Raw genomic sequence first — 27,394 nt, forward strand, 5'->3', positions numbered from 1 at the left:
CCCTAATATCTCGGTGACGTCCCTTGTCCTCTACCACCCATGTGTTGGTCATCGGATATCCATTCCTCCCCCACTCAAAAAAAAAAAAAAAAAACTTGCCAAGGTTGATTGTCTCCCTATGAAATGAATCCTGATGTAGGTCAGTGAAATTAGAGAGCAGGAACGGATGTGGGGAATGATGGATCCGACAGGTTTGGCACTTTGCTGTCCTAGACTCCTGACCGGCATGTTGTGGAGGGGGATGCGACGCTGCAGAACTTTGCAGATTTTTCAATACAGAAAAAAAGAAATTTTTCTTCTCTATAAAAGGGGGCTGGGTGACTTATTTCAATAGCAAAGCCAGCCCCTTTATACTAAACACGGCTGAGGCGCCGACATTATAAAGCCAGACGTGGAGCTGCGGATCCCAGGAATAGAGAGTAACCAAAAAAAGGGTGGGGGGGAAATTGACAAAAGAGGACTTTATGAAAGCAGACATGCCCTTTAATCACTAACCATCCAAAGACGATGCGACACTTGACCATGAGTTTACGGGGTCACATTTGCTCAATATTTTTAATTACAGCCAAAAATCCATTGCGGTCTTAATTAAAATTGAACTGTACCAATAACCCACTGACCCCAAAGTGCAAAGCAGGAGTCTATCTCGTGAGCCACATTCGATGCACTGATCGATAAACTATTATCTCAGGACACGGATGGCTTTTTATTTCCCACCTATCCAATTTGGCAAGTAGCAAAAGCAGAGAAAAACCCAAACAGGCACAGAAATCAATGGTGGTGGGGGGAGAACTGGTGCAAAAGTGGAACAGTTTCAAAAGTGGAACAGTTTCCGGATCCAAATTCCTGCTCTGATTTCTCAGAAACACTTAGGAAAATAAAAAAAAATAAAAAAATGGAATCCGATTGCTTGCTAAGGTGGTCTCTTGTGGTGCACGCATTTTTTTTTTTTTTTTTCAGTGTGCGGGGGAATGAGCATGACAGGTTCAGCATCGGCTCGTACATATTAAACTGGGGGTGCAATAGTACTGCAAGAGCACAATGCCACCAGGCGAGCAGAGACGGAGCGATCACACCAGCCTCTTGTGCCGGTGACATTACCGTAAATGGACCATGGGTGTAAAAATAGAATTTAGGAAATGCTCTCCCGTGATGTTATGTGCGATTCAGGTATGCCCAGGACGAGGGATCTTCATTCTGTAGCTTTCCAGCAGTTGTGAAACTACGTCAAGTCTCTGACAGCACACAGGGAGCCCTCGCTTCACACCGGCCGAAGGTTAAAGACAAACTAGAGTCAATACTATACTTTTCCTTTAAGAAACACATAACTGTGTCACTTATGCAAAGCGGAGGGTGGTTAATTTTATGGCCAAAGCTTTGCGACTCATTACCCTTTTGCTTCCCACGGAGCGAGAATAAGAGACATAAAAGTTACACAACTTTAAAAAAAAGTTTGCAATAAGAAACTTAAATGACCAGTCTTATATTATCCAATATATTTTATTTACTATTTTAGGAACAGAAGGAGAAAGATTAAAAAAAAAAAAGAAAGAAAAAAAAAAGGAAATGCATCCATTGCTCAATATGGTTATGGGCTGTAGTGACATCATTCTCCTAGACATGGCAGCAGCAGCGGCCATTTTTATGCATAAAATTCACTCTAACGAGAGTGCCTTCATGAATTGTTTAGAGATTATGGGCATATTTGTCTGCAAATGCAAAATGCATTCTCTTCAGTCACAGTTTGCCCAGCAAAATGGCCACCTACGATGGTGATGGAGCGTGCCTACCATACAAAACCCCTCCGAAATCCTAGTGCAAGGCTCTCCAGGACCACTCCAGTGATTGGTCTATATAGCTAGACATGGCAGTAAACCAACAGCCTATAGATATCCGTTACCAGGAGAAAGGCTGGCTGCAAACCCAATGTACTAAGCTGTACTAATGTACGTCATGACACCAGATATGAAATCTGGTGTCATGACGTACATTATTGCTATCAACCAATCAATGGAAACTAGAGCCATATCTAGGGCACCTATAGAAATGGCTGACGAGAAGTAAAAAGACTTCCTATGCCTGCAAATTCCACAGGTCAACCAGAGCGAGAGGTCAATCGTCAAAAAATAATATCAAACCAATCCTTATTGTACTGCATATAAAAGGAAAAAAAAAACAAACCACAAGGCTGTGGGAACTAGTGGAAAAAAAAAATACCATGTGCATTTAATTCCAAGCATTAGCACTTAAACAATAGGTACCCGTTCTACTGACACAAAGCAGATCAGTGCTTTTTTTTTTTTCCTTTTTTATGTTCCCCTTAACGAAAACACCTATCACAAAATAGAAGTATTTGGTTTAATGATATCTTTTAGAGAAGCAAATAAAAAAGTGCAAATGACATGGAACGCATTTCGTGGTAAACTCAAGGCTTCTTATTTGATGAACGGCCCCTCTAAATTCAATACACACAGGATCAGACCCTTTGTTGTTGGCATTTTAAAGTTTTGTGTGAGAAAAGGCACATGTTCATGAAGTTACATCATATGTTATAAGGATCCGCTGCTTATTGTAACCAGGGCTGGAACCCAATAAATAGACATATTACATGGCAATGGGATCCAGCAGAGCGGAACTATTTTTTTTTTCTTCCTTCTAATAGTAGTATTTGCGTTTTTTTAATTTTATTATCCCATATTAAATGACGGATATTATGGTACCACGGTTGTAGTTTAGGCAAATATTCTATGTAACAGAGGGCCGAGCACCAGCGCATGGAACACAGTCCACAAGATTTCCATTGTTTGGTGCACATAAGGCACCATACAAGAAAAAAAAAAAAGGGGGGGGGGAATAAACATACACACCGGTGTAACAGAGGTATCTGAATCATCAAAAATGGAATGTTTTAGAAATATTTAAAATAAATAAATTATAACAATATTAATCAGTGCTCTGTCCAGCACAGCGTTGTAAATGCCCTCTTTGTCTTTAGTCGTTTGACAGGCGAGGCCCATCCCATCCTGTAATGATTTCTACCACCACAAAGTGGCCATCATTTTGGAATCAGACATAATTATTCTAGTGCTTCGTACGAATGTGGGTTTTTTCTTTGCATCTCCTTTATTCGTTGCTGTCGTCTCTTATTTCTTTAATAATATCTATTAAACTTTGGAGTCCGAAAATGTAGCCCGTGTCCAGGCCTTCGTGTACCACACTGTCCTCCCTGTAAAATTTGCAGGTAGTGTGCGCAAAGTCTATCATGCGGACATCCACGGTGCTGGCTGTGTGTTTGTTGCTGGAAGGTTTGTAGGCGAATGCTCCTGCAGATTCGTCTGAAGACTCCTCCGATAAGTCACCGAGGTCTTCCGAATCAGAGTCCAAGGGAACGTCCGGTAATTCTTTCCCGTCGTATATAATAAGCAGTGAACTGGAATAAAAACGGTAAGACTCCTGTTTTTCTAAAACCATTTTCAGTTCTGTCAGTTTTTTGATTACAGGGTCAATCAGTTCCCGTCGTAAGTTTTTCCCATTGTGAAAGAATTGGTAAAGTGCTTCTTTAAAGCCCTGGACTGAAAGTTTCCTGCCGTGGTATTTGTTCATGAACATGAGTTGCCCCGTGCCTGTCTGGTAGACCTGCGGACAGAGAAGATGATACTGTGAGAGATGCACATTTATGGATACACAGGAATTAAGCTATATCTAGATGTTGCATAAAATGTTTTTTTTTTTTTTGACAATTCGATGCAACCTGATCTGCAGTCAGATGATTATCAGAATTAAATCCCATCATTTCCCTATAAACCCCCAGCAGAAAGAAGCCGGCTGCTTCCAGGAACCATGTGCTAATCACATTGCCCATGAAATAGTCGTCATCTGCACCTTTGGTCACTTCTACTTCTTAAATGCACAACCACTAAAATTAAAGTGGTCAGGTAAACCTTCCTGCTCGATCTGATTCATGGCAAATACCCAGTGTGGATCGTACTTGAGTCCTATTTTAATTAATAGGACTCGTGTCCAAATTCTCACTGGGAATCGGATGCTTCCGAGCAATTGTACTTGGACATCTTCTCTGCACACCCAGTGTTAGATCAGGAGGGAGAGGACAACGACACAACTCCTTAGATAGTTTCCATTCTAAGACATTTCTAATAGCCAGTACGAAGGCTGAGGGTCACTGATCATTGGAAACATACAACATGAGCTGTGTAAATAATAGGCAATTAGGACGTACCATCATGTGGCCTTTTGATAGCTTTAAATTACACCTTGCTCAGTTGTCACCAGACTTTGGGATCTGAAATATCGCAGCGTGACAGTTTGCAGCCGGCTAAGACTGCAGAATAAATGGTTACTGTATTTAGTATTAGGGGCCGTAGAAGATTCACAAGGTAGAACCGATCTGGTAAGTTGTAGTTTCCTAAAAGACCTTCCTGTATTTACACAGGAGACTAATTAATTCCTCTCCTCATATCCAGGCTGCCATCCGCCCTGCACAAACACGATTGCTAATTACTTCTGAGATCCTCCTCCGATAAACTATGATCTAATCAATCATTTCACTACACAAACACCGACTCTTTATGACCTATAAACAATACTGCTCTCCTCCCAAGCTGTCTGATCAGGGTGTTCATTTTTTTAGTGAATGTAAGTGCCATTGCCAACAAGTCTTAAACTTTAAATCCTCACCTGCATGCCGCACACCCGGACCCCAATAATCGCAGACGTGCTTTGCTGACACTTCTGGATTTGATTGGCTTTCTTTTCTTCTGATGCGTCGTCGCCATGTTGCCGCGTTCCCATCTTTAGGTCCAGGACACATGGCACCTGGTACCGACAAGTCAGGTTTTCCAATAAAATAAATTCTTACTAGTTAAGGAAAATGTGCACAAAGCCTAAAATATTAATTAGCAATGTGTAAATGATAGCCGTTTACTTGCAATCATTGCCATTTAGAAGCAAAAAATGAAATGAATGCCACTGTGCTGATGGGCATTACCAGACACCAATGAAACGAGTTATTTTTCACTTGCCCTAAGGCGTCTTGTGTCTGAAGGGTACGTTGAGGAGAAGCTGTAATCTTTGTCCTAGTCAGAGAACAAGATGAGCATTTGATGCTGGGCATTTAGCATTAATCCGCTTTCACCTACTAGGACACGGCTAATCATCAGATGCCTAAAATATGATAATCTTAGATTAAACTGACTGCAGTGTCACCTTTGTGCGCTACACGTTATTGCTATGTACTGAGGAACCTGCCACAAGCAGCAGAGCCCGGTATAGAGTCACCAGTTAGGAGACTGTGTGCCCGACATTGGACCTTTTCATTTGTCAGCACCACGGAGAAGGAGGACACAATCTAAGGCTAGGTTCACATTGCGTTAATGGCAATGCGCTGACGGCATCCATTACATAGCGGCACTAATGCTATGTAACAGATGCGTTAGCGCACCCATTGACTGCCATTATATAGCGCATCGCTAACGCATATCATAATCGGCATGCGTTAGTGATGTGCCGCCATTCCGTGACAGACCCTCGGACGCGGTCTGCAGTGTTTCGTGGTCCGTCACCGCTAGCACAGATGGAGTATCGGCGCTAGCACGATCGCATAATGCAATCATTAAAAGGCACTTGCGTTGCGCAGTCCGTTTAACGGACTGCACTAACGCAATATGAACCTGGCCTAACCAACATCATGGAAACAACTGTTCGCACAATACGGGAGGTCTGGAGGGTTTGTTAAGCATCTGTAGTAAAGGATACTGTATTGGTTCCTGTGTTTGGCGTTTTCCTTCATGCGCTGGAGTTGCTGCTGGTGACATCTCACACTCCATGGGTTGTGCTTAAATTGTGAACTGACGTTCCCCTTCTTCTCCACGCTGTAATACAGGACTTCAGATTTCTTTAACCACTCAAACTCTTCTCCTAGTTGGTGACTGAAGGGAGAAGAAAGGAGAGATAAAAGTTACATTGAATAGTAGGAATATTGACAATTTATCAGCAGCAGTATAGACAAAGAGGCAATAAATCTATGAATTTCCTCCGGTGACTAAGAACGGGTGCATTTCTACCCCAGTGTTACCGCTGGAAGGTCCAACTTTCAGACCCAGCAGCATCATGTGGTCAGTGATGATATAGTCTTGTTCACTCAACCTGCAGTTGGGCCAAAACTTATTGCTATAATACAGGCGCAGAAATGTGTCCGTATTAGGCTAGGGTCACACGACAATCGGGCCTATTATGCCAATCACTCTCCTACCCAATTTCGTCAGTCCATGAAAACTGAACTGCATTGAAGAGGTCATCCAAGTGCAGTTTGATGTTTTCCATGAACTCATTGAGTTGCATGGCCGAGTGCGGTCCAAATACTGGATGCAAATTGTGCACGCTTCATTTTTTTTTGCTCAGACACGAGAAAACAAATGTAAAAAAAAAATGGACATGTGCGCAGTCTAAAGAGAACACCATTGGTCCGATTGAGATCTGATGTTTTGTTGGTTCGCAGTCAGAATAAAAATACGATCGTCTGCACCTGCTCTTACACTCCTGTGAATTTCGCCTAATCATGTATTCATATTGAGTTCTGTAGGTCAGGAACAGATCTCAGCCTAAACGAGAAGGGAAACGCTCCATTGAGGACAGGTTTCACTTCTCGATGGTGCTGAAGTTATCATTTACTGAGCTCATGTATATGGAAGGCGAAATGGAAGCAGGTTTACTATTCCTCTAGCGATACATTTTTTTAATTTTATTTTTACCAGGAGATTATCAAAACTACAGCAAAAAGCCCAGTAAGTATCACATTGCTGGAATCAGGGTCTTTGTCTCTGTCATACTGCTCTCAAGTTTAATGACTGATCACCTTTAAAAGGCAGACTGGCTTTCTTGTAAGCGTCTCTTGTCCCCCCTGTAATATTTGGACACTCACCTTTTCATTTTCTCTTCCTTCCTATGCTGCCGAACCCTTTCCTTGGTGAGGTTATCATTCTCCAACAGAAGACCTTTCTTATTAGACCACCTGAGCAGTTTACTTTTGGCCTCGCTGCAGTCCGACATGAAATCGACATTCTCCAGGTTGTCTTGGTCCCGGTTTAAAGGGTAGGCAATAAGGCATAGATTCCCATCTTCATCTTCTTCAAAGCTTACAGATACCACACCTGTGGAGGTAGAGATGAAGGCCGGTTTAGAAACAAGAGATGGAAGGCAAAACGCAAGATAACGCAAGGTGACTTCAAGATCTGTGTTGTATCTTACCCAATCCTTAGCATATATCTTGTACCAGGCCAAATCTCATCTGCCAACCTAACAAATATCAAAACAGCTAAACATAGGCATGCCTGACACAGAAACAAGGCAGAAGAAATTTATATATATATATTTATATATATGTTAAGACACGTTACTTTATGGATCGGCTTTACTGGAGCAACACAACACTGACAAAATAATAACAGGAGACAATTTCCATTCACAGAAATATTTATTGGAAGAAAATAAATATTCTTTATTGATTGCAACCGAGAAAAATGAAGATGTAAAACAATTCTTATTTACATCTTGGCAGTGAAACATCAGATGTGTTTCTGTTATGCAAAAAGCATTCAATATCACAAAACTATGAAGGAAGGAAAGGTTTATGGCATCCGATTAGGAGATGAGCAAGCATAGCAAAATAAAAAAGAAAGCAAACGAGACAAAACAGCACAGTGAACGCTACTTGAAACGCATCAGATCTGTCATCTTTGCCTTTAGGTATTTAAAACCACTTTCGCCATTACTAATTAGTAAGCAAACTTGGGTAACGAGACAGCGGTAAGTCTTCGTGGTGAACTCGTTAAAGGCACTTTCTCTTGTCTGCATGTATCAGAGTCTCTAATGCACTGATAGCTGAATAGTCTTTAGCAATACTTCAGCTGATTTCCAGGAGCGCCATAAAAAAGTCCTCGTAGTCCTGAACTGTGCCTTATTCCTAGAGGCATCGTGAAACAGGCGGCAGACAGATCGAGAACTTTTACGGGACCTCGGGCGGAAGCGCAACTCAGGGTCGGACAGTCTTTGCTTTTAAGCATAAAAATAGGAAAGGCCGCTAAGGATGTGAACTAGCAAACAGCCTCCAGTCTGGTCTGAATGTCCACCCTCCACCACATTAAAAACTAGAACGAAGAACGCCTCCAAAAAACATAGAAGCCAAAAAAAAAAAAAAGATACACAGCTCATAAAACGAAACATAACATTTCTCAGACGATCAGCTAACTTGCATGAATATTTCTCCATTATTACCTGCAATGTATGGGAGCGCACGGCTGACAGCCATGACAGTGAGACGGTGACAGAATATTCTATTACACATCCTACGTCTACGGAAACCTTTCATTTGCATTTAAACCAAATTACTTAGGGACAAAGAATATGGACTCAAGAATGTAATGCCCTTGAGAACTGGGATTTCCGCTCGCATATTTCAGGTGACTCATTCCGGTGTTTTAACATAACCCCTTAATCCAAAAGATAAAGTTTCATTTCCTGTGAAAGGGAAAGCTCCCGGAATATAAAAGACGTTCCTTTTTCATACTTATCCTCCTCCCCCCAACATATTAGACAGAAGATTTTAAACAAAAACTTTTTTTTTTTTTACTTAACCCAAAAATATAAAACCAACCTCTATTTCCATAAGGAAAGGAAAAAGTTTAAGAGAAAAGAGTAGAAAAATAGGAGAAAAGAAGAAAAAAAAAATAGGATATATATCAAGAGTCTATATCAGACCAGGTGGCTTTAAACACTGGTCTTCTTCCACTTACCTACAGGAGTCTAAGGGAGCCTTAAGGCCACAAGCACAGCTTGTCTAAACGCTAATGCTTTTTAGCCAGCCAAGAGACCCAATGGTGATCTCCGACACCCGCCTCACAGCCTGCCCCTGACAACATCAAAATAGGTGAAAAAAAAAGGAAAAAAAAAAAAGAATAATACCCAAAACAGCTTTAGGGTAAAACAGATCAATGAGACATTTGTACAAGACAGTATTTTTCCCCCCACAAAGAATCTGAGACTTACCTTTATACTGAGGTGTAAATTTTCGGATTTCTGCAGGGAGTGTTTCATAGAACAAGTGCTCCCTTTGAATGAGGGGCTTACAGATGGTCTTCTCGTTAAAGCGAAGGACACAGGAGTGCCCCCCGACCTGGTGTAAAAAAGGTTCGAGCAGAACTCCCTTTGCGTAGTGCTCCACTTCCATAGCTCCGAATGCTGGGCTCATCGTTACTGCACATTAGAGGATGCACGACACGGCGGGTACAGGTCTGTCCAGTAAGGTGGCTTACCCGGTCTCTGTTAAAGCAAAGAAACAAGGATTCCTTGGGTTACACGGGGGCAAGACAGTCCATACACGGATTTAAAAAAAATCTCTTCAAGGAGTACAATCCGCAGTGTCTCTCCTCCGCCAGGCAAAATCCTCAACTGAGATCTCAGGCGTACAGCAACGAGACAAATAGAGTGATGTCACATCGGAGAAGAAAAACAAGCTGGTTCACCACTCCTGCCAAGACGTGCGAGCCAATCAGAGACGTATCTGGGAGGATCCCAGCAAACAGGCCAGAGAGACAAAAGAAGGTGGAGGAACAACCCTGCTGCTGCTGCTGCTCTCAGCTGTTTTTGTCTTTGACCCGCAAAATACTGTTACCCCAGAGAGGAGAACAGCAGCGGTGCACATGAAAGGACGGCGGATCTGCCCTGCACCGTGCATATTACACAGCCACCAGAAACTGTTCGTTCAGATATACGGGCAACCATCACCTCTATGGCCATCTACGTAAAACCCTTTAGAGCCTTGTGGTTCTGCAACACTACAACTCTCAGCATGCCAGACAGCTATTCTAATCCGCCACAAAATACTCGAGTCTCGAGAATCATATCGTTAATGCCTGCAACTGCAGGATGTAAAAAACACGTTTTCGACCTGCCTCAGACACGTGAACGCAGCCAGCACCGCACACGCTGCCGCATATCATTATACAAGAAAATATACGTGCATGTGCATGAATCAGCGCCGGACTGCTGTATGGGAAAGCATATATTGTATTGGTCGACTGAGAGGAACATAATTCCACAAAAACATACATATTTATCCCAAAGAAATGCATCCCACATATCAAAACATACATTTCCCTTTACAGGCCCTGGGCACTAGGGGGCGCTCTACGCTGCAGTATAATAAGCGGCTCGGTAACACGCCTTTGTTTACTCTCGTTTGTATAGAACACTCAGATTACAGACATTTTTTTCCTGTAAACCAACATGGGAAAAGAGATGGGAACATTCAGATCATTTGCTAGTCATTTCCATTAAATTTGTTTCTTCCACATGCGGGGTTTTATGTGAACATTTGCTATTCACTGTAATACACGTCTGTTCCTCATCATTCTTTTCTTTAAAAGATCTGTACCTATTGTCAATGAATAGAAACATTCTATATAGATGCTGCAAAAAAAAATGCAAACCCACAAAAACACATAATGCAATAAAGGAAAATGCTGAAGAGAATAAAGCCGGGATGAAAGTCAAGTATCTCTGCCAGATGGGAAGAAGTAGGGACCAGACTACAGAGGAACAAGTGAGGAAAACACAGCCGCACCCGGCGATTCTCAGATGAGCTCATTAGCCGATCCAGGATGACGCGGCACTCCGGAGATTTCCCGGCACACTTACGTTCATTGCCATCTCTTATTACTTCAAGCTGCAGCTTCATGTTGGAGTAAACTATTCTCCAAAAGAACGGAAAATACACAGAGTACAATTTTAGGCTAACTAGCCGCTCCCATCAGGATTACATCCACGCTGAGTCGTGGCCAAAAGTTTTGAAACTGACACAAATTTTGGTTTTCAAACATTTTGCTGCTTCAGTGTTTTTAGATTTTATAGTCACTGATGTACAATTATCCGCATTTCATATGGGTTTACACTTTGATTGACAAATCCATGAAGTTTTTGTAAAGCCTCAATATTTCCCCTTATTTCTCCAGACTTCTGCCCTTCACCCCGACAGCTGGATATCAAATTCTGGGCCAGATTTTGACTGATAGCAGCTCGTTCTTTTCTCATCAAGAGCTAGGGGTTCATCACAATTTCTGCATTTTGTTTGTTGCTTTTTAAGGATTGACCACAGGTTCTCAACGGGAGATTTCTGTCCATGGACACAAAAAGTCAAGGTTTTGTCCTTTTGCTTTGTGACGGCCTCCATCATGGTGGAAAATCATTGCTCATCACCAAATTGCACGTGTATGGTTGGGAGAAGTTGCTCTTGGAGGAGGTTTAGATCCCATTCTTTATTCATGGCCATGTTCTCAGACAAAATGGCAAGTGGGCCCCCTCCATGGATGAACGGTCTCGGGAAGCTTTACTGTTGCCAGTACTCAGACACAAGACTCATGGAAGCGCTCATTTTTTCTTCTGACTTTAGTGGGCACCTCAAAGTCTTCTTCCCAGCAAGTGAACTACTATTTGAGTGGGTGTTTTCTGATCAGGTTAATTTCCATAGGAAGAGGTTACTTTATCACTTATCTGATCCCTCTTCATGACACTCTAGAGTTAATGAAAATTGCCAGTATAAAAACTGAAGCAGCGAACCGTGCGAAAATCCAAGATGTGTGTCAGTCTCAAAAATAGTTTGGCCATGAATGTAAATGCTTGAAAAAAATTAAAAGTATATAAAAATTTTTGACTCCTGAGTACATTTGACCTTCATATTCCATCATACACTTTGTACATGCCAAAGAAGCTATGAAAGATGGGCATTAATAGCAAATTTCTAGGCTACTTGGCACAGGGAGATACAGTGATGCAATTCTCACATCCATTCCTGAGCTATTCTCTCTTGTATATGTACATCTAGAGATCTATCAATACTAGACAACAGTAGTCTCTATAAATGTTAGCATGTCTTCATTGCCTTGGGCAGTAGTAGCGTCGGCACAGACTGGAGCCCACTCTTGTCCATCTTGCACACATGCCAATTACCAGCGAAAAAGATCTATGCATCATCCAGTTATATGATCAGCTCCAAAACAACAGTCGTCTTCCCGTGCCAGAGATCATTTCTGGGTATATTTTGTACTAAACCTAAAAAAGCTCATCTGGAAGCCTCCCAGCGTCAGAGAGAAATAGAGGCTGTCGGGAGAACTTGGCCGCCACAAGTAAACAAATCTAATTCACGTAAAGGCTTCGAGATGAAAAACATCAAAAGAGGCCGGATTATGAGACCATGTAACCAGACGAATTCAGGCCCAGATGCTTTTAATTTGTGGCCTGAGATTTGTCTACATCAAGAAATGTTGTGTAAAAAAAACAAAAAAAAACAAAACGTCCAAATGTTGGGATTATGCTTCACAGACACCTAATGCTGAAGAAGAGAGAGCAACAGCAAACACCCAACAATGCAAAAGATACCATGGAAATAGTGATGAGCGAATATACTCGTTACTCGAGATTTCTCGAGCACGTTCGGGGGTCCTCCGAGTATTTGTTAGTGCTCGGAGATTTAGTTTTCATCACCTCAGCTGAATGATTTACATCTGATAGCCAGTATATGTACATGTGGGGATTCCCTAGAAACCAGGCAACCCCCACATGTACTTATGCTGGATAACAGATGTAAATCATTCAGCTGCGGCAAGAAAAACTAAAACTCTGAGCACTAAAAAATACTCGGAGGACCCCCGAAGCATGCTCGAGAAATCTCGAGTAACGAGTATATTCACTCATCACTACATGGAATTCTTTAAACCAATAAAAGCTATTTAGCGGAGGTCTCATTTAGCACATACAATGCATTGTTTCAGCAATTCAAGGGTGGTTTTTCATCAAAAGTATTGCAATGCAGATTTACCACAGCGAAGGCCCCACAGCGGCAATTACTGCTGCGGATATCACTGCAGAAAAACAAAAAAAGGGTGAAGGAGCCAACTATTTCACTCTTATTGTAGAGGGCAATATTAGCACTCCTGAACTCAAAGCATTTTTTTTTTTTAATGGCTGGCATCATAAAATGCAGTTGAGTTAATATGAAGAGTAAAATTCTCTGCATTTTTGCTAAGTGGGAACGCAGCTTCAAGAAAAACACATGAAAACAATCAGGGCTGTGGAGTTGGAGTCCATTTTGGTGGAGGCAGAGCAGAGTCGGTATAAAATGGACCGACTGACTTCTAAAGTATATAATGAACTGGGTACAATAGTACAATGCAGGATGTGCTGTAAAGGCTTTCATAAGAATTTGGGAAAGTTATAAAATGTCCTATGTCTGTTCTGTTCCTGATCTAAGGCCATCGGTTTTTAGTGGAGATGAATCTGTGCTGCACTTTATGTTCATGCTGTGTAGTGACCAGTGCTGTGGAGTCGGAAGTCAGGGAAACTGAGGAGTCAGTCGGTGGTTTGACTTTTTTCCCCACAACCCCACTTCCCAAGGAAAAAAAAAAAAATGGTGTGAAGAAAGCCCAATTGGATTGTACTGTCTATAAGGCTATGTGCCCACGATCATCAGGAAATAGCAAAGCTTTGGATGCAGCGTATTTTAGCAGAGTCCAAAACACAGAGCTCAATCACGCAGTTAAATCCGCACGTGTTCATTGAACAGTGTGGATTTACTGCATCCAATACATTCTAGTGTCCCAACAACAGAAGTTGACATGCTGCGGCTCGTGACCCCGCGCTGCAGTTGTATTTATGCAGCGTCAGATAGAAGCACAGTGAGCAAGGGATTTCTATAAATGGTAGAACGCCGTGTTTTGGAAGCAGCGCTGGTGAGCTGCGTCCAAAACACTGCCATTCCTGATCATGGGCACATAGCCTAAATTGTGTGCCATATTATGTATAGCATATCCATTGAAGTAAATGTGGTCGATGTACAAAAATCACAAACCCGTGGACCTGCGCTTTTGGAGGAAAATCTACACGACAAAATGTTTTGAGTTATTACAGCCTGAACATGATCAGAAATATTCTAACAGTTGAAGGAACACTCAGGGATACTTTCTCTCAACAATGCAGTCTGAACTGGGCCGTACCCTGCAATATCCTTAGTTCTGTAACAAAGATTAGACTCTTCTTATGGGTCATTCCGCACTCGTTGTAGCTTTTCCATGGCTTCGACTGTATATAAAGCCTTGAATCAACAATCACTGGAGTAGTGGAGAACTATGAGGATTCCGGTGTACAATGGCTTTGTGTCATTTCCATGTCATACAATAAACTGACTACATGCAAAACAATCTTACAACTGCATACTGCTAGGTTTCTAACAAACTCTTGCCTGACATGCAACACACAGGACTTTCCTGATATCCTGCGAAATGTCACTTAACAATACACCACAAACCTCAAATATTAACTTCCAGCTATTCAGGGACATGGGATTACTACATGTGGGAACTCGTACCATCCTATATCCAGACCACCATCCAATCACAAGCCATCCCTCAGTGCTGTGATGTCAGCGATCTGCTGGCTGTGACATCACCATTCCATTCCGCTTACATCATCAGCATGGAATGAGACAAGTCATGGTGTTATCCATCAATCACTTACTAGTGATATAACACAAATATTGTGCTTGTCGGGGAGGTACTAACGTTACGCAGATAATTATCCTGGGTAAACATCACCGCTATGGACAAGGAGGGTGGAACAATCTACAATAGATGCAGTTTGAATATCTGCCAGTATGGCATGTACACAGTATGTCCTGACATAGGTGTACTCACCTTGATCAATCATTTAAAAAATGTCATTAGTTTTAGCTATTGAAGCCAAAAAGGCCATAGGCAAAAAAATAGCTAATGACGTTGTTTGTACCCCCTTTGGGTCATATTCCCAAGTAGCGCAAACACAGAGATAACAGTTCATGCAAAGTGGATGAAAACTCATGCCACTGTCTGTTTAAGGACGCTGTTGAACTGTGCATGTTTTGGTACGTCTTTTAACCTATAGACTTCTATTGAGAGCCTGAGAAAAACATCAAACTATTGTGCTTAACAGCGCTGAATCGCAGCATCAAAATAAGAGAAGAATTCATAATCAGGAGTAATTACCACTGCATACTTTGATGCAAATAGGTGGAAATAAAAGCGGCACTACAATCAGTGATGCCATAAATGTCCTGAAGAACAGAGAAACTTACTGGTAAAAAGCAAAATCCTAACACCAACTAGCCACTTAAAAAGCAGGGATGCAAGAGACGCTTTTGACTTTAAAGGGTTTTTCAGATATTTTAAGAAAACAGCCCACAAGGAAGAGAAAGTATAGTATAAAAAGTAAAGTACAGTCACCCCTTTAATGCCTCGACCACTTCAATTGTCCTTTACCTTTTTAATCCACTACTGGGAGGTAAAAAGAAAAGATCCTTATAGACTACGGTAATAGTAATTACAATTCTACAGGGAGAAATACCAAAAAACATGATAATTTAATTCTGATTTCAGGTGATTACCCAGTCACAACAAATGGACAGGCATCAATATGAGAATGGTGGTGATCCAGCCCCTGGCACAACCCAAGATCAGCTGATATTTGCTCTGGCAGCAACCAGATGTGAACACTCATTGACGCTGCAGCGTGGCACCATTAACGTGCAGCACCGCTGCCAGGTACTGCAGAACAGCTCCAAAGTGTTTACATACGGCAACCGGAAGATACCGGCTGATTAGTGCGGACACGGACTGTCACATCCTGACAGATCTCATGTTGATGACCCATCCTAAGGGAACATGTCAGCAACAAACCCAAGCATACACTTACTCCCATATGGATCAATTTTCTGCGGTCCTTGTTTTCCTACATGTTTACAGCTGCTAGGATACAGAGCTGTCAGGACCAGTTTTTAACTTGCGCTAATGCACTTTTCCCCTTTTGGGACTGTATGATCTTCCTACCATGAATAACATACGGCCATCCCCTGTGACAGCAGTGTGGAAACACCTGTAGATAAAGTAATACTGGATGTGACAACTACACAACTTTACACTGACCTGATAGGATGACTTGTACGAGAAAGTCACAAAGTAAACCAAATTACATGCTCTTAAAGGGGTTGTCCAGGAGTCTGACACCAAGCAGATTCTGCCAACATTTTTGAACAGATCACACGAGGGAAATTCTACTAAACTGAATTGGTTCCATCTCGCGACGGATCCAGCAATGCTATCATTTTTGTTTTTTTCTTTTTTAAAAACATAGAATAATGGAAATATGAACATAGATGTAATAGCCTAGACACAGGTGGTTTAAATTAATTAATGAATTAATATGTTATTCAGCCTGGCAGGTACTAGAGTTTACACCAATTGTAGATCTGAGAGACTAATTAGAGCATTGCACACCCTGTTTAGTTAATGACTCTGATAAATACTTAAGTTACTTCCTTCTGGGTGTAACAACGGCTTAATACTTGTCATGTGCCGAGAGCTAAACCAAGCAATGAACATCCACATCTCTGACTGACCCTTAGTTTGCCATCACACTAGCAGTATTTGGTCAGTATTTGTAAGCCAAAACTAGGAGTGGGTGATAAATGCAGAAGTGGTGCATATGTTTCTATTATACTTTTCCTCTATTTGTTCCACTCCTGGTTTTGGCTTACAAATACTGATGTAAAATACTGACCAAATACTGATAGTGTGACGGCAGCCTAACACAATGTCAGGCACTGACTACAGTGATATATAATAAACTTCTTCATTTTCTATTTAGCAAGTCTTTAAAATGAGCAACTATTTTCAGTGTGGGGATTAGGATCCCATACTTATAATGTAGGCAAAAATCCTAAACTGGTCATATTTTTAGCAGTTGGACGACATCTGTATAAAGGGCGATGGCTTTGAGAGCAGCAGGGACACAGTGTTACATTCGACCAAGGCAAGAACCACTAAAATAGACCCTCAGTGAGGCGATATTACACCGCAAAACAATGCACCAGGATTGGAATCTCATCAGTCAGAGCGGCACAATAGGGATCCTGAAACACTTTTCATCTGAGATTTACTTTACCAGTGGATCTCTCCCTTCACCTGATTAAGGCTCATTAAACAGGCAACAGCTATGCTTTATCTGCAGAAGATGTGAGAGAAAAAAAACAACAACCTAAAAATGAAAGTGTCCACACCTCCTGCCGTTTTGTCTGGTAAGGATACCAGTAGACAGCTTACAGGAAACTAGGGACATCATCGATTTATTTGCATGCTTAGTGACCTACTTAGAATCTAACCTACTGTACATGGAAGTGATGTCTTCATGTTAAACAAGATTATTATATGAACACCAAACAAACTTAAGGGCAGATCCACCCAGAATAAGAATTCAAGTGGAGATCTGTGTTTGTTGTGGCAATTCACATAATTCGGCAGGTCACCTGGAAGAAGTGTTTGCCCTCCTTGCTCCTCTTAGTGCCATGAAGTAAAAGAAAGTGCAACCATTCACAGCAGCCTGTATTCTGCACGCATTCTAGCTGTTTTATGAAAGCCTGCATCTGCGACAAGGCTTGCTTCCCCATTCTTTCAGGATGTCCCATGCAAGGAGGTTCACCACTGGAAGATAATGATCGGTGGTTCCTGTATTAAGCAAGGCTTTTCCACCATGATCCCTCCTATAAATATCCATTAATGTTCTATTGTCTGTTTCCTTTCCTACTTAGTAACGAGATATACTGTATCTTGCAGCAGGATCAAAGGCAATTTGTAGCTGCTATGTGTATTGTCTGCAAGGTAATTTTAGAAACACGTGATAAATATTTCCACCAAGCAACAAAGAATCAACAGAGGGCAAACACTTGTGTGGGTCAATAGCAACCGCTCATATGTCTGCTGCTCCCACCGTCCATCTCATTTGCATTTATTTCTATAGGTGACCTCAAGTGGCCATTCATGTTCACTTCATAGGAAGGAGAGAAAGTAAAGGATCACTATGCAGCAGACTTGGCTTTAGCAATTTTGTTTGAGGAGTCATTTGCCTGTGCACCCAAGGCTTCAACATATTAGAAACAGGAAACCACAGATCACTTCCTCCGGTGTTAACCGTTTCACTGCAAATAAGCTTTTTTTTGTACCGTAATTCTGGTGAATTACTTATAGCAAGCCTGTCTGTGCCAGTTGTATAATGACATGTCACCCCTCCCCCATCAGTATGAAGGAGCAATGACATTTGACTCCTCAGTGAATCGGCAGCGAACTTTGCTATATTTATGAATACTCCCATGCCAAGATGAAGCCTATGCAAGCCAGCCACTGTCATCTTAGGCCATCTATACACATCAGGTGACGATCAAGCGATCCAAGCTCATTTCTGCATATTAGGAACACAATCTTACATCGATCTCATTACAGGGCAGTATACTGTAGCTATCTGTGACCAGGCAGGAGGCCAAACATTTGGACCATGTGCCCACGTAGCTTAAATGCTGTGTTTTTTACCGGCTGCTTTTTTTTGTGCAGAAAACCTGCATGTGATTTTTTGAAAACAAATGCCTCTGTGTTCAAGGACCCCATTGAAGTGTTGGTGCGGTATTCCCCCTATAGGGCTGCCGTCACACTAGCAGTATTTGGTCAGTATTTTACATCAGTATTTGTAAGCCAAAACCAGGAGTGGGTCATAAATGCAGAAGTGGTGCATATGTTTCTATTATACTTTTCCTCTAATTGTTCCACTCCTGGTTTTGGCTTACAAATACTGATGTAAAATACTGACCAAATACTGCTAGTGTGACGGCAGCCTAATGTGCGCAGCCTAGAAAACTGTATGGGAAAAACTGCAATGGCAATATCCACACGTTTCTGCACAGAAAAAATGAAAGTGTTAAATCTGCACCAAACTATACAAAAAGGGCAGAACACACCAAAGCTGCAATAATCACTTAGGATGGTTAGTGTACTTTGGTACAGACACCTGTAAAGGGGAGGAAAAAAAAGCATTTTTTTTTCATTTGTTTAAGGTAAATTGTATGGTACGTTTCACCAGCCATGGTTATAAGTCTTGTCAAAAGAAAATCATAGATCTTGGGGTGTGAAGATTAAAGGAAACCAGACATTCATGCTCCCCGAACCGCAGGCAGTATGGCACACAGATGCACAATTGCAGCCAGGTTTGTTTTAGGCTACGTTCACATTTGCGTTGTGCGCCGCAGCGTCGGCGACGCAACGCACAACGCAAACAAAAACGCAACAAAACGCACGCTAAAACGCTGCGTTTTGCGACGCATGCGTCCTTTTTTGCCGAAAGTTGGACGCAAAAAAAATGCAACTTGCTGCGTTCTCTGCGCCCAACGCTTGCGGCCAAAAAAACGCATGCGTCGCAAAACGCAGCACAACGCATGTCCATGCGCCCCCATGTTAAATATAGGGGCGCATGACGCATGCGGCGACGCTGCGGCGCCGAACGCTAATGTGAACGTAGACTTTCTCTGAAATGCTGCAGTGGGAAAACATTAGAAAAGCAGGCCAGGAACTATGTTATGACTGACTAGTCCAGGCAGGTCCTTGGCAGCGCCTTCTCTCCTTGCTTCCTTAGACTGACAGGTCTCTCTCCATTTTTATGCATAAAAAGAGACCTGTCAAGGGGATCAATGTGGAGAGAAGCCACCAGGAACCTGCCTTGGACTAGTCATCCAAGACAGAGGCAATGTGCACACACCGTTTTTGCAAAATCCGCAGGTAAAACGCACTGCGTTTTACCTGCGGATTTCCTGCGGATTTCCTGCGGTTTTTATGCGGATTCCTTTTGAGGAGCAGGTGTAAACCGCTGTGGAATCCACACAAAGAATTGACATGCGGCAGAAAATACAACGCGTTTCTGCGCTGTATTTTCCGCAGCATGTGCACTGCGGATTTGGTTTTCCATAGGTTTACATGGTACTGTAAACTGCATGGAAAACAGCTGCGAATCCGCAGCGGCCAATCCACTGCGGATCCGCAGCCAAATCCACAACGTGTGCACATAGCCACAAAGTCCCGGACGACTTTTCATAGTATATTTCCTTTGAAATGCTACAGCATTTCAGAATAAAACATACTGTACATGGCTGTAATAAGGCAGCCAGACTCCGATTCATGCTGCCCGTGGATTTCAGAAAGCACGAATCAGAATGACAGGTTCCCTATAAGTGCATAGGGGCAGGTTATTTTTACCGATCAATAATGCTGCCCAAGATATGAACCAGAATCAGAGACGTCAATTTGCCGAAACTTAAATAGAAACATATGCAGAATCTACAGGTTTATGAAAATATCTGTCAGGAATATGAGCACCCAACTCTATTTTATTTCTATTAAATGGCCAATGGTTGCTGCCAGGCACTGATATTTGGCCAGCACTCGCCTCTTTAGATTTACTGTATATGAATAACACTACTTTGCTGCCGAAAGTATATTAATAGCATAATAGAGGGGTAATATGCTCAGACAATCTGGTTACAGCATCAGCTGCAAGTGACAGGTACAAATAAACTGCTTAAAACAGGTGTGCAGTCAGTAGACATCAACCTAACCCCCCCCCCCAATAAAACATCACTTTGCATACGTCGCCAAATACCGTATTTCGCGGACTATAAGACGCACCGGACCATAAGACGCACCCCAAATTTGGGGTGAAAATTGCAGAAAAAAAGATTTTTTAGAAGATGGGGGTCCGTCTTATTGTCCGAATTTACAGTATCTTACCTGTGGGCTGGCGGTGGCAGAGCAGGGTCACAGGAGGCATGGTGTCGGCAGAGGTGGGGTGAGGCGGTACGGCGTGCACCTGAGCAGGGTCCCTTCCTGCTTAGGTGGGCGACGCCACGGCCTGGTGTCCATGGGAGGGTGGCAGCAGTGGTTACCGGCAGAGGTGTTGGGATGAGGAGGCACAGTGAGAGGTATGGCGTGAGAGGGGTCCGGGTGAATCCTGTTGTTACCGTGGTGGCAGAGGTGTGGAGACGAGGAGGCGCAGTGAGCGGGGTCCCTTTCCCTGGTGAGGTGATGCAGCAGCCCCGGTAATGCAGCAGAGCCGGGTGAATCCTGTGGTTACCGTGGTGGCAGAGGTGTGGAGATGAGGAGGCGCAGTGAGCGGGGTCCCTTTCCCCGGTGAGGTGATGCAGCAGCCCCGGTAATGCAGCAGGGCCGGGTGAATCCTGTTGTTATCGGTGCGCGTGGCCATCTTCCTGAGGCCGCGCGTTCGCAGATGGAGCTCTGCTGCCCGGGGCTTCAGGAAAATGGCCGCCGCGATCCCCATCTGCGCACGCGCGGCATCCCGCGGCCATTTTCCTGAAGCCCCGGGCAGCAGAGCTCCATCTGCGAACGCGCGGCGTCAGGAAGATGGCCGCGCGCACCGATAACAGGATTCACCCGGCCCTGCTGCATTACCGGGGCTGCTGCATCACCTCACCGGGGAAAGGGACCCCGCTCACTGCGCCTCCTCATCTCCACACCTCTGCCGCCGCACCTCTGCCGCCACGGTCCACGGTAAGCCTGCATTGCGAATATAAGACGCACCCCCCATTTTCCCCCCTTTTTTGGGGGGGAAAAAGTGCGTCTTATATGCCAAAAAATACGGTAATACACAGAAATGCACATTGATCCTGCAGGACTTCCATATCTACTGGAGTCACATCCTCAGCAGAATTCACGCTGCGGTCTCTGAAGCCATTCATAACGCCTGAATGCAGAAATTGATTATCCAAACAACCACAGGGCTCCTTACATAATAATGTATGTTCTGCACTGTTCAAACACAATGCTACAAATACCAGTGTTTTCATTAACCAGCCGAGTCCCCCCCCCCTTATGTAATAGCAGCCTGGGACATTGATAGGTAAAAGCTGTAAAACACATCATCTAGATTGATGGCTCTATGGAGCAGTGGTTAATGTTCTCTAGTTAGAAGCATACATGGCCGCTCCCAACCCCTCTGTTGAAAGCTTAGCCAGGAGGCTGGCGCCCAGGACAGGGTTAGGACAGGTCACAGTGAGATGCGTTATCATTATGGACTTGCTTGGCAAGACTTATAAAACCTGGAATACACATCAGGACACAGACAGAAGCGGCCATTATCACCCCCGGAGGACAACTCTTAGAAGAAGATACATCTGAGACTTGACAGAACACTGGGCCAGGACATGAACCCATAATATAAACCTCAAGGGAAGACTTCAAAAGCAAAGAGTTACATAAAGTAAGGATTTATAACAAATCCAATAGTCACAGCAGCCATGCTCCCTATACGGGTTATATAATCGTTCATAGAAGTCACTGCTGTCTCTAATACGACATGCAGATATTTATATCGTGCCATCGCGATGTGTAATAGCCGCCCATCAGTAATTACTCAGCCCTGAAGTATTCCATATTGTTCCCACCAGTTCATCTCCAGCACAGCCATAGAGAATTAATTAATAGGTGGGCGACTATGCGCCTCTCTAGTCTAACACGAATATAAGGGCCCCGTTCTGGCAATCGGAGGGGGTTACAGTGGTTGATTCTATGTTATGTTGATCTATATGTTATCCTCTCTTTCACTGGACAATCCTTTTAAAAAGTGGTAATTATTAATTAATACTGTCATTTGCTGAGCAAATAATGTTGACATCAAATGTCTAAAGATTACCGCTATACAGTAGTCAAATAATACTACCATAAAGTGATCACATAACAATAACATTCTTTCTACATAATACCATCATTCACTGCCCAAATAAAACCGCCTTCAACAATACAATGCAAAACTAAGATAGTGAAGTGGTTAATGATAAAGTCTCTGGTGGGTTAGGCTATGTGCACACGTTCCGTATTTTGCTGCGCATTCGCAGCAACTTTCCATGCGTTTACAGTACAATGTAAACCTATGGAAAACAAAAAACGCTGTGCCCATGCTGCGGAAAAAACGTGCACAAACGCTGCGTTGTTTATTCCGCAGCATGTCAATTCTTTGTGTGGATTCTGAAGCGGTTTACACCTGCTCCATAATAGGAATGCACAGGTGTAAAACCGAAGGTGGAATCCACACAGAAAACGCGGTAAATCCGCAGGTAAAAGAATTGCGGTTTACCTGCGGATTTACAAAAACAGGTGCGGAAAAATCAGCAGAGATTCAATCTACGTGTGCACATACCCTTAGGGCAGGTACATGCTCCACTCCTAAGCTGGATTTCGGCTATGTGCACACATTGCAGGTTTCCTGCAGATCTGCAGCGTTTTTTTTCCGCGCAGAAACGCTGCAGATCCGCAAGTGATTTACAGTATAATGTAAATCAATGGCAAAAAAAAAAAATGCTGTGCTAATGGTGCGGAAGATTCTGCACGGAAAATGCAGCGGATTAAAAAAAGGAGCATGTCAATTCTTTGTGCGGATCTGCAGCGTTTCTGCACCCATTCCATAATGGAAATCCGCAACAAAAAGCGTAGATTTTGACCGGCGTTTTCTGCCAAGAGATGCAGAATCTGCACAGAAAATTCCACAGGCAAATCCACAACATGTGCACATACCCTTCCTCTGTGCTCATTTCCCGATAATCATGCAGTGTAAACAAGCTGCTAATCTCCCAATGAACAAGCAAAATGCACTTTCGTTGGGTGAAATGATTATACTTAAAAATCATGGTTTTCAGCAGCACATCGTCCTACGTAAAGACAGGACCTGTGCTGCCAAGAATAGTGACAGCTTGTGCACACAGAACTATTACTGATTGTTCTGTGCAATGGGAAATGAGGCCTGCTCGTCTAAACAGGCTGACGATCAGTAGACAAGCAGCTATCGGTGGTCATTAAACACTGCAGGTCGGATAATACAAGACACCAAACAGAGGCACAAACTGGATGGATTTACCGTAGGTCCTCTTCCAAAAGAAACAAACAAAAAAGCTAGGTAACGATTACGTGCCCTAAATTCCTGACACTGCCTTCCCCTATAAGGAAATGTGGAACAATCTCTCATCCTTTGTACATATGATCCTAGGCCAATAGCATAAGCATGTCCCAGGTTTCCCGGCTATCGGGCTATAGAGTAGATGTAATAATCGGATCTCACATATTAAACTGTGTAACATTGCTTCTTCTCCTGTAGTATGCAATGGCCATGCGGTGACAGGTGGAGAAGTTATACTTTGGATAGAACAATCACAAATAAGAAATAGTAAGGGCAGGAGAGTGGGGGACATTGCAGGACCTTAGGTATCCATGGTTACAACCACTAAGGTCCTGCAACGTCCTGCATGAAGTAAGCGATATAGCCAATCAGAAAAATTATACTACATTTCTAATTAGAGGTATTTACTAATAATATTATTGCACCTAAGTATTGGGATAGGATCTTGGAAATAGGAATACCCCTTTAAATGTGTATCGCCGCATAAACCACAGACAGGTAAAGAACAAGCTGGTAACAAAGGTGCCTGATGGGGCTGCCGAATTAAATGAGAAATCGGAAGGATGTGAGCGACCAACCAAAGAGGTCCGACATGTAGACAAGTGGATCAGGACATCTCCACATGAGCAGGTCTATGCTGCAGGCCCTGTGGTGCAGGGTTCTCGTATATTGCAAGCCTTGGGAGTGAGGAGGTGTGGGGGGTTACAGTACCAGTCTACAGCCAGTTTTATAGAGCGGGAGGAGTGGAATTTAGGTCTATGGCTAGCCGGGGGGGTGTCTTGGTATTCAGCCAATGCTGTGGGGGTTCCTGGTAAACAACAGATTTCGGCGATGGGTCCCATTACATAGCAGGCCCTGGTATATGGCAGGTCCTGGAACAAGACAGAACCTGGGGATGTGGAGGGTCCTGGTATACAGCAGGTCCTGGAGAAGGAGCAGGGAGCCCTGTATATAGCAGGTCCTGGGGGTCCTTGTATACAACAGGCCCTGGTATATGGCAGGTCCTGGAGATTGGGGGGGGGGTCCTGTATACGGCATGTGTTGTTGGGGAGGTCCCAGTATATGGCAGGGGATGGGGGGCTTCTGGTATATGGCATATCCTGGGCATAGTGGTCCTGTATACAGCATGTGCTGTTGGGGGTCCCAGTATACAGCAGGTCCTGGAGGTAGCGGGTCCGGTATATGGCAGGTCCTGGAAAAGGGGATCCTGTATACGGCATGTGTTGTTGGTGGGGGTCCCAGTATACGGCATGTGTTGTTGGTGGGGGTCCCAGTATACGACAGGGGATGGGGGGTCCTGGTATATGGCATGTCCTAAGGATCGGGGGTCAGTATGCACGGAGCACCGCAGCTTTAGCTCCCCGATCTGATGTCTATTACATCCTGCCTGTACTACAAGTCCCAGAATCCCCTGTCAGATTCACCACCTCAGGGCCATGCTGAGACTTCTGCTTCTACAACCATATGTAACATCCCTGTAAGCTTAGCTAGTCATGGCATGCTGGGAGTTGTAGTCCCTTACGTCTATTAGAATGACCGGCTTCAATTCTCCCAATGTCACCTCCCACCCTGTCATACACGGCCTCCTGCGGTTGTAGGTGAGGCGCTACCCAGACACAATATGGCCGGACAGGACTGGTTTCTTTTTACCTCAGCTTCCCCTCCGTCCCGGCCTCTCTGAGCTGCGGAGCTTCCTCTCTTTTGTCTGGCGGAATCAAAATGGCGGCATCGTCATCTCGGGCTGAGAGTAGAGCCGCCTTCCTATTGGTGGGATACATGAGGCACTCGCTGATTGGATGAAGCTTCTGCTGTGTTGCTACGGAGCGCAAGGTTGCCATGGTAGAATGTGCCAGAATCAGATCCTCCTCAGAGGCTAGAGAGTGAGGAGGTGGGTGAGGGGCGCTCCGTGCACTGAGTACAGAGACATGGCGGCTGCTCAGCTCAGTGTGTACAGAGGCATGGCGGCTGCTCAGCTCAGTGTGTACAGGGACATGGCGGCTGCTCAGTGTGTACAGAGACATTGCGGCTGCTCGGCTCAGTATGTACAGAGACATGGCGGCTGCTCGGCTCAGTGTGTACAGAGACATGGCGGCTGCTCGGCTCAGTGTGTAGAGACATGGCGGCTGCTCATCTCAGTGTGTACAGAGACATGGCGGCTGCTCAGTGTGTACAGACACATGGCGGCTGCTCATCTCAGTGTGTACAGAGACATGGCGGCTGCTCAGTATGTACAGAGACATGGCGGCTGCTCAGCTCAGTGTGTACAGAGACATGGCGGCTGCTCAGCTCAGTGTGTACAGAGACATGGCGGCTGCTCAGCTCAGTGTGTACAGGGACATGGCGGCTGCTCAGCTCAGTGTGTACAGGGACATGGCGGCTGCTCAGCTCAGTGTGTACAGGGACATGGCGGCTGCTCAGTGTGTACAGGGACATGGCGGCTGCTCGGCTCAGTGTGTACAGGGACATGGCAGCTGCTCGGCTCAGTGTGTACAGGGACATGGCGGCTGCTCAGCTCAGTGTGTACAGGGACATGGCGGCTGCTCAGCGTGTACAGGGACATAGCGGCTGCTCAGCTCAGTGTACAGGGACATGGCTGCTCAGCTCAGTGTGTACACGGACATGGCGGCTGCTCAGCTCAGTGTGTACAGGGACATGGCGGCTGCTCAGCTCAGTGTGTACAGGGACATGGTGGCTGCTCAGCTCAGTGTGTACAGGGACATGGCGGCTGCTCAGCTCAGTGTGTACACGGACATGGCGGCTGCTCAGCTCAGTGTGTACAGGGACATGGCTGCTCAGCTCAGTGTGTACAGGGACATGGCTGCTCAGCTCAGTGTGTACAGGGACATGGCGGCTGCTCAGCTCAGTGTGTACAGGGACATGGCGGCTGCTCAGCTCAGTGTGTACAGAGACATGGCGGCTGCTCAGCTCAGTGTGTACAGGGACATGGCGGCTGCTCAGTGTGTACAGAGACATGGCGGCTGCTCGGCTCAGTGTGTACAGAGACATGGCGGCTGCTCAGCTCAGTGTGTACAGGGACATGGCGGCTGCTCGGCTCAGTGTGTACAGGGACCTGGCGGCTGCTCAGCTCAGTGTGTACAGGGACATGGCGGCTGCTCAGCTCAAGTGTTTGCTTCTTGTCACTTCCTCATGATTGGAGAGGAGGGAAAGTGTTATGGTTTCCAATGGCAAGGAAACATCAGAAGCATATAATAAACGGACAAGCTCTCGGGTGATGGAAACTAGAGCTGACCGCGATGCTAAACCTACACACCACACTAGAAGTAGCCAGGGGGCATTCCTGCGTTGTCTCTAGATGCCGCGCGCCAGCCGGAGAACTAACTACCCCTGGTAGAAGAAAACACAGTCCTGGCTTGCCTCCAGAGAATGTCCCCACAGGAGATAGCAGCCCCCCACATATAATAACGGTGAGAGCAGATGAAAAGACACACGTAGTATGAAAGCAGATTTAGCACAGAGAGGCCCGCTAACTAAATAGCAGAAAGATACAACTGAGGACTTCGCG

General features: G+C 44.3%; 1 protein-coding gene and 1 long non-coding RNA gene across 7 annotated transcripts in view; one reads left to right on the plus strand and one right to left on the minus strand.

The window, feature by feature from the left end:
- Nucleotides 1–2,344: 2,344 nt before the first annotated feature.
- Nucleotides 2,345–25,624, minus strand: IP6K2 (inositol hexakisphosphate kinase 2). Of its 4 annotated transcripts, none has more exons than XM_077276502.1 (6): nucleotides 25,522–25,624; nucleotides 9,061–9,333; nucleotides 6,938–7,166; nucleotides 5,773–5,945; nucleotides 4,696–4,871; nucleotides 2,345–3,636 (listed from the first exon to the last, which is right to left on the minus strand). In XM_077276502.1, exons 2-6 carry the CDS (start codon nucleotides 9,260–9,262, stop codon nucleotides 3,124–3,126), a joined length of 1,293 nt encoding a protein of 430 aa, XP_077132617.1. In that variant the 5' UTR covers nucleotides 9,263–9,333; nucleotides 25,522–25,624; the 3' UTR covers nucleotides 2,345–3,123. The 4 variants fall into 4 exon arrangements, with proteins under 4 accessions (XP_077132617.1, XP_077132618.1, XP_077132619.1 ...); XM_077276503.1 differs by lacking the exon at nucleotides 25,522–25,624 and adding an exon at nucleotides 14,372–14,495; XM_077276504.1 differs by lacking the exon at nucleotides 25,522–25,624 and adding an exon at nucleotides 14,432–14,479.
- LOC143787607 (uncharacterized) overlaps nucleotides 25,593–27,394 on the plus strand; it is a 175,275-nt gene continuing 173,473 nt past the window's right edge. The window contains exon 1 of one of the 3 annotated variants that reach the window (XR_013218413.1): nucleotides 25,593–25,759. This is a non-coding gene — a long non-coding RNA (uncharacterized LOC143787607). The remainder of the gene's footprint in view (nucleotides 25,760–27,394) is intronic. The other 2 variants (XR_013218412.1, XR_013218414.1) reach the window with 2 other exon arrangements.

Source organism: Ranitomeya variabilis, chromosome 8 (genome assembly GCF_051348905.1).
Source record: "Ranitomeya variabilis isolate aRanVar5 chromosome 8, aRanVar5.hap1, whole genome shotgun sequence".
In the NCBI taxonomy this organism is placed as follows: domain Eukaryota; kingdom Metazoa; phylum Chordata; class Amphibia; order Anura; family Dendrobatidae; genus Ranitomeya; species Ranitomeya variabilis.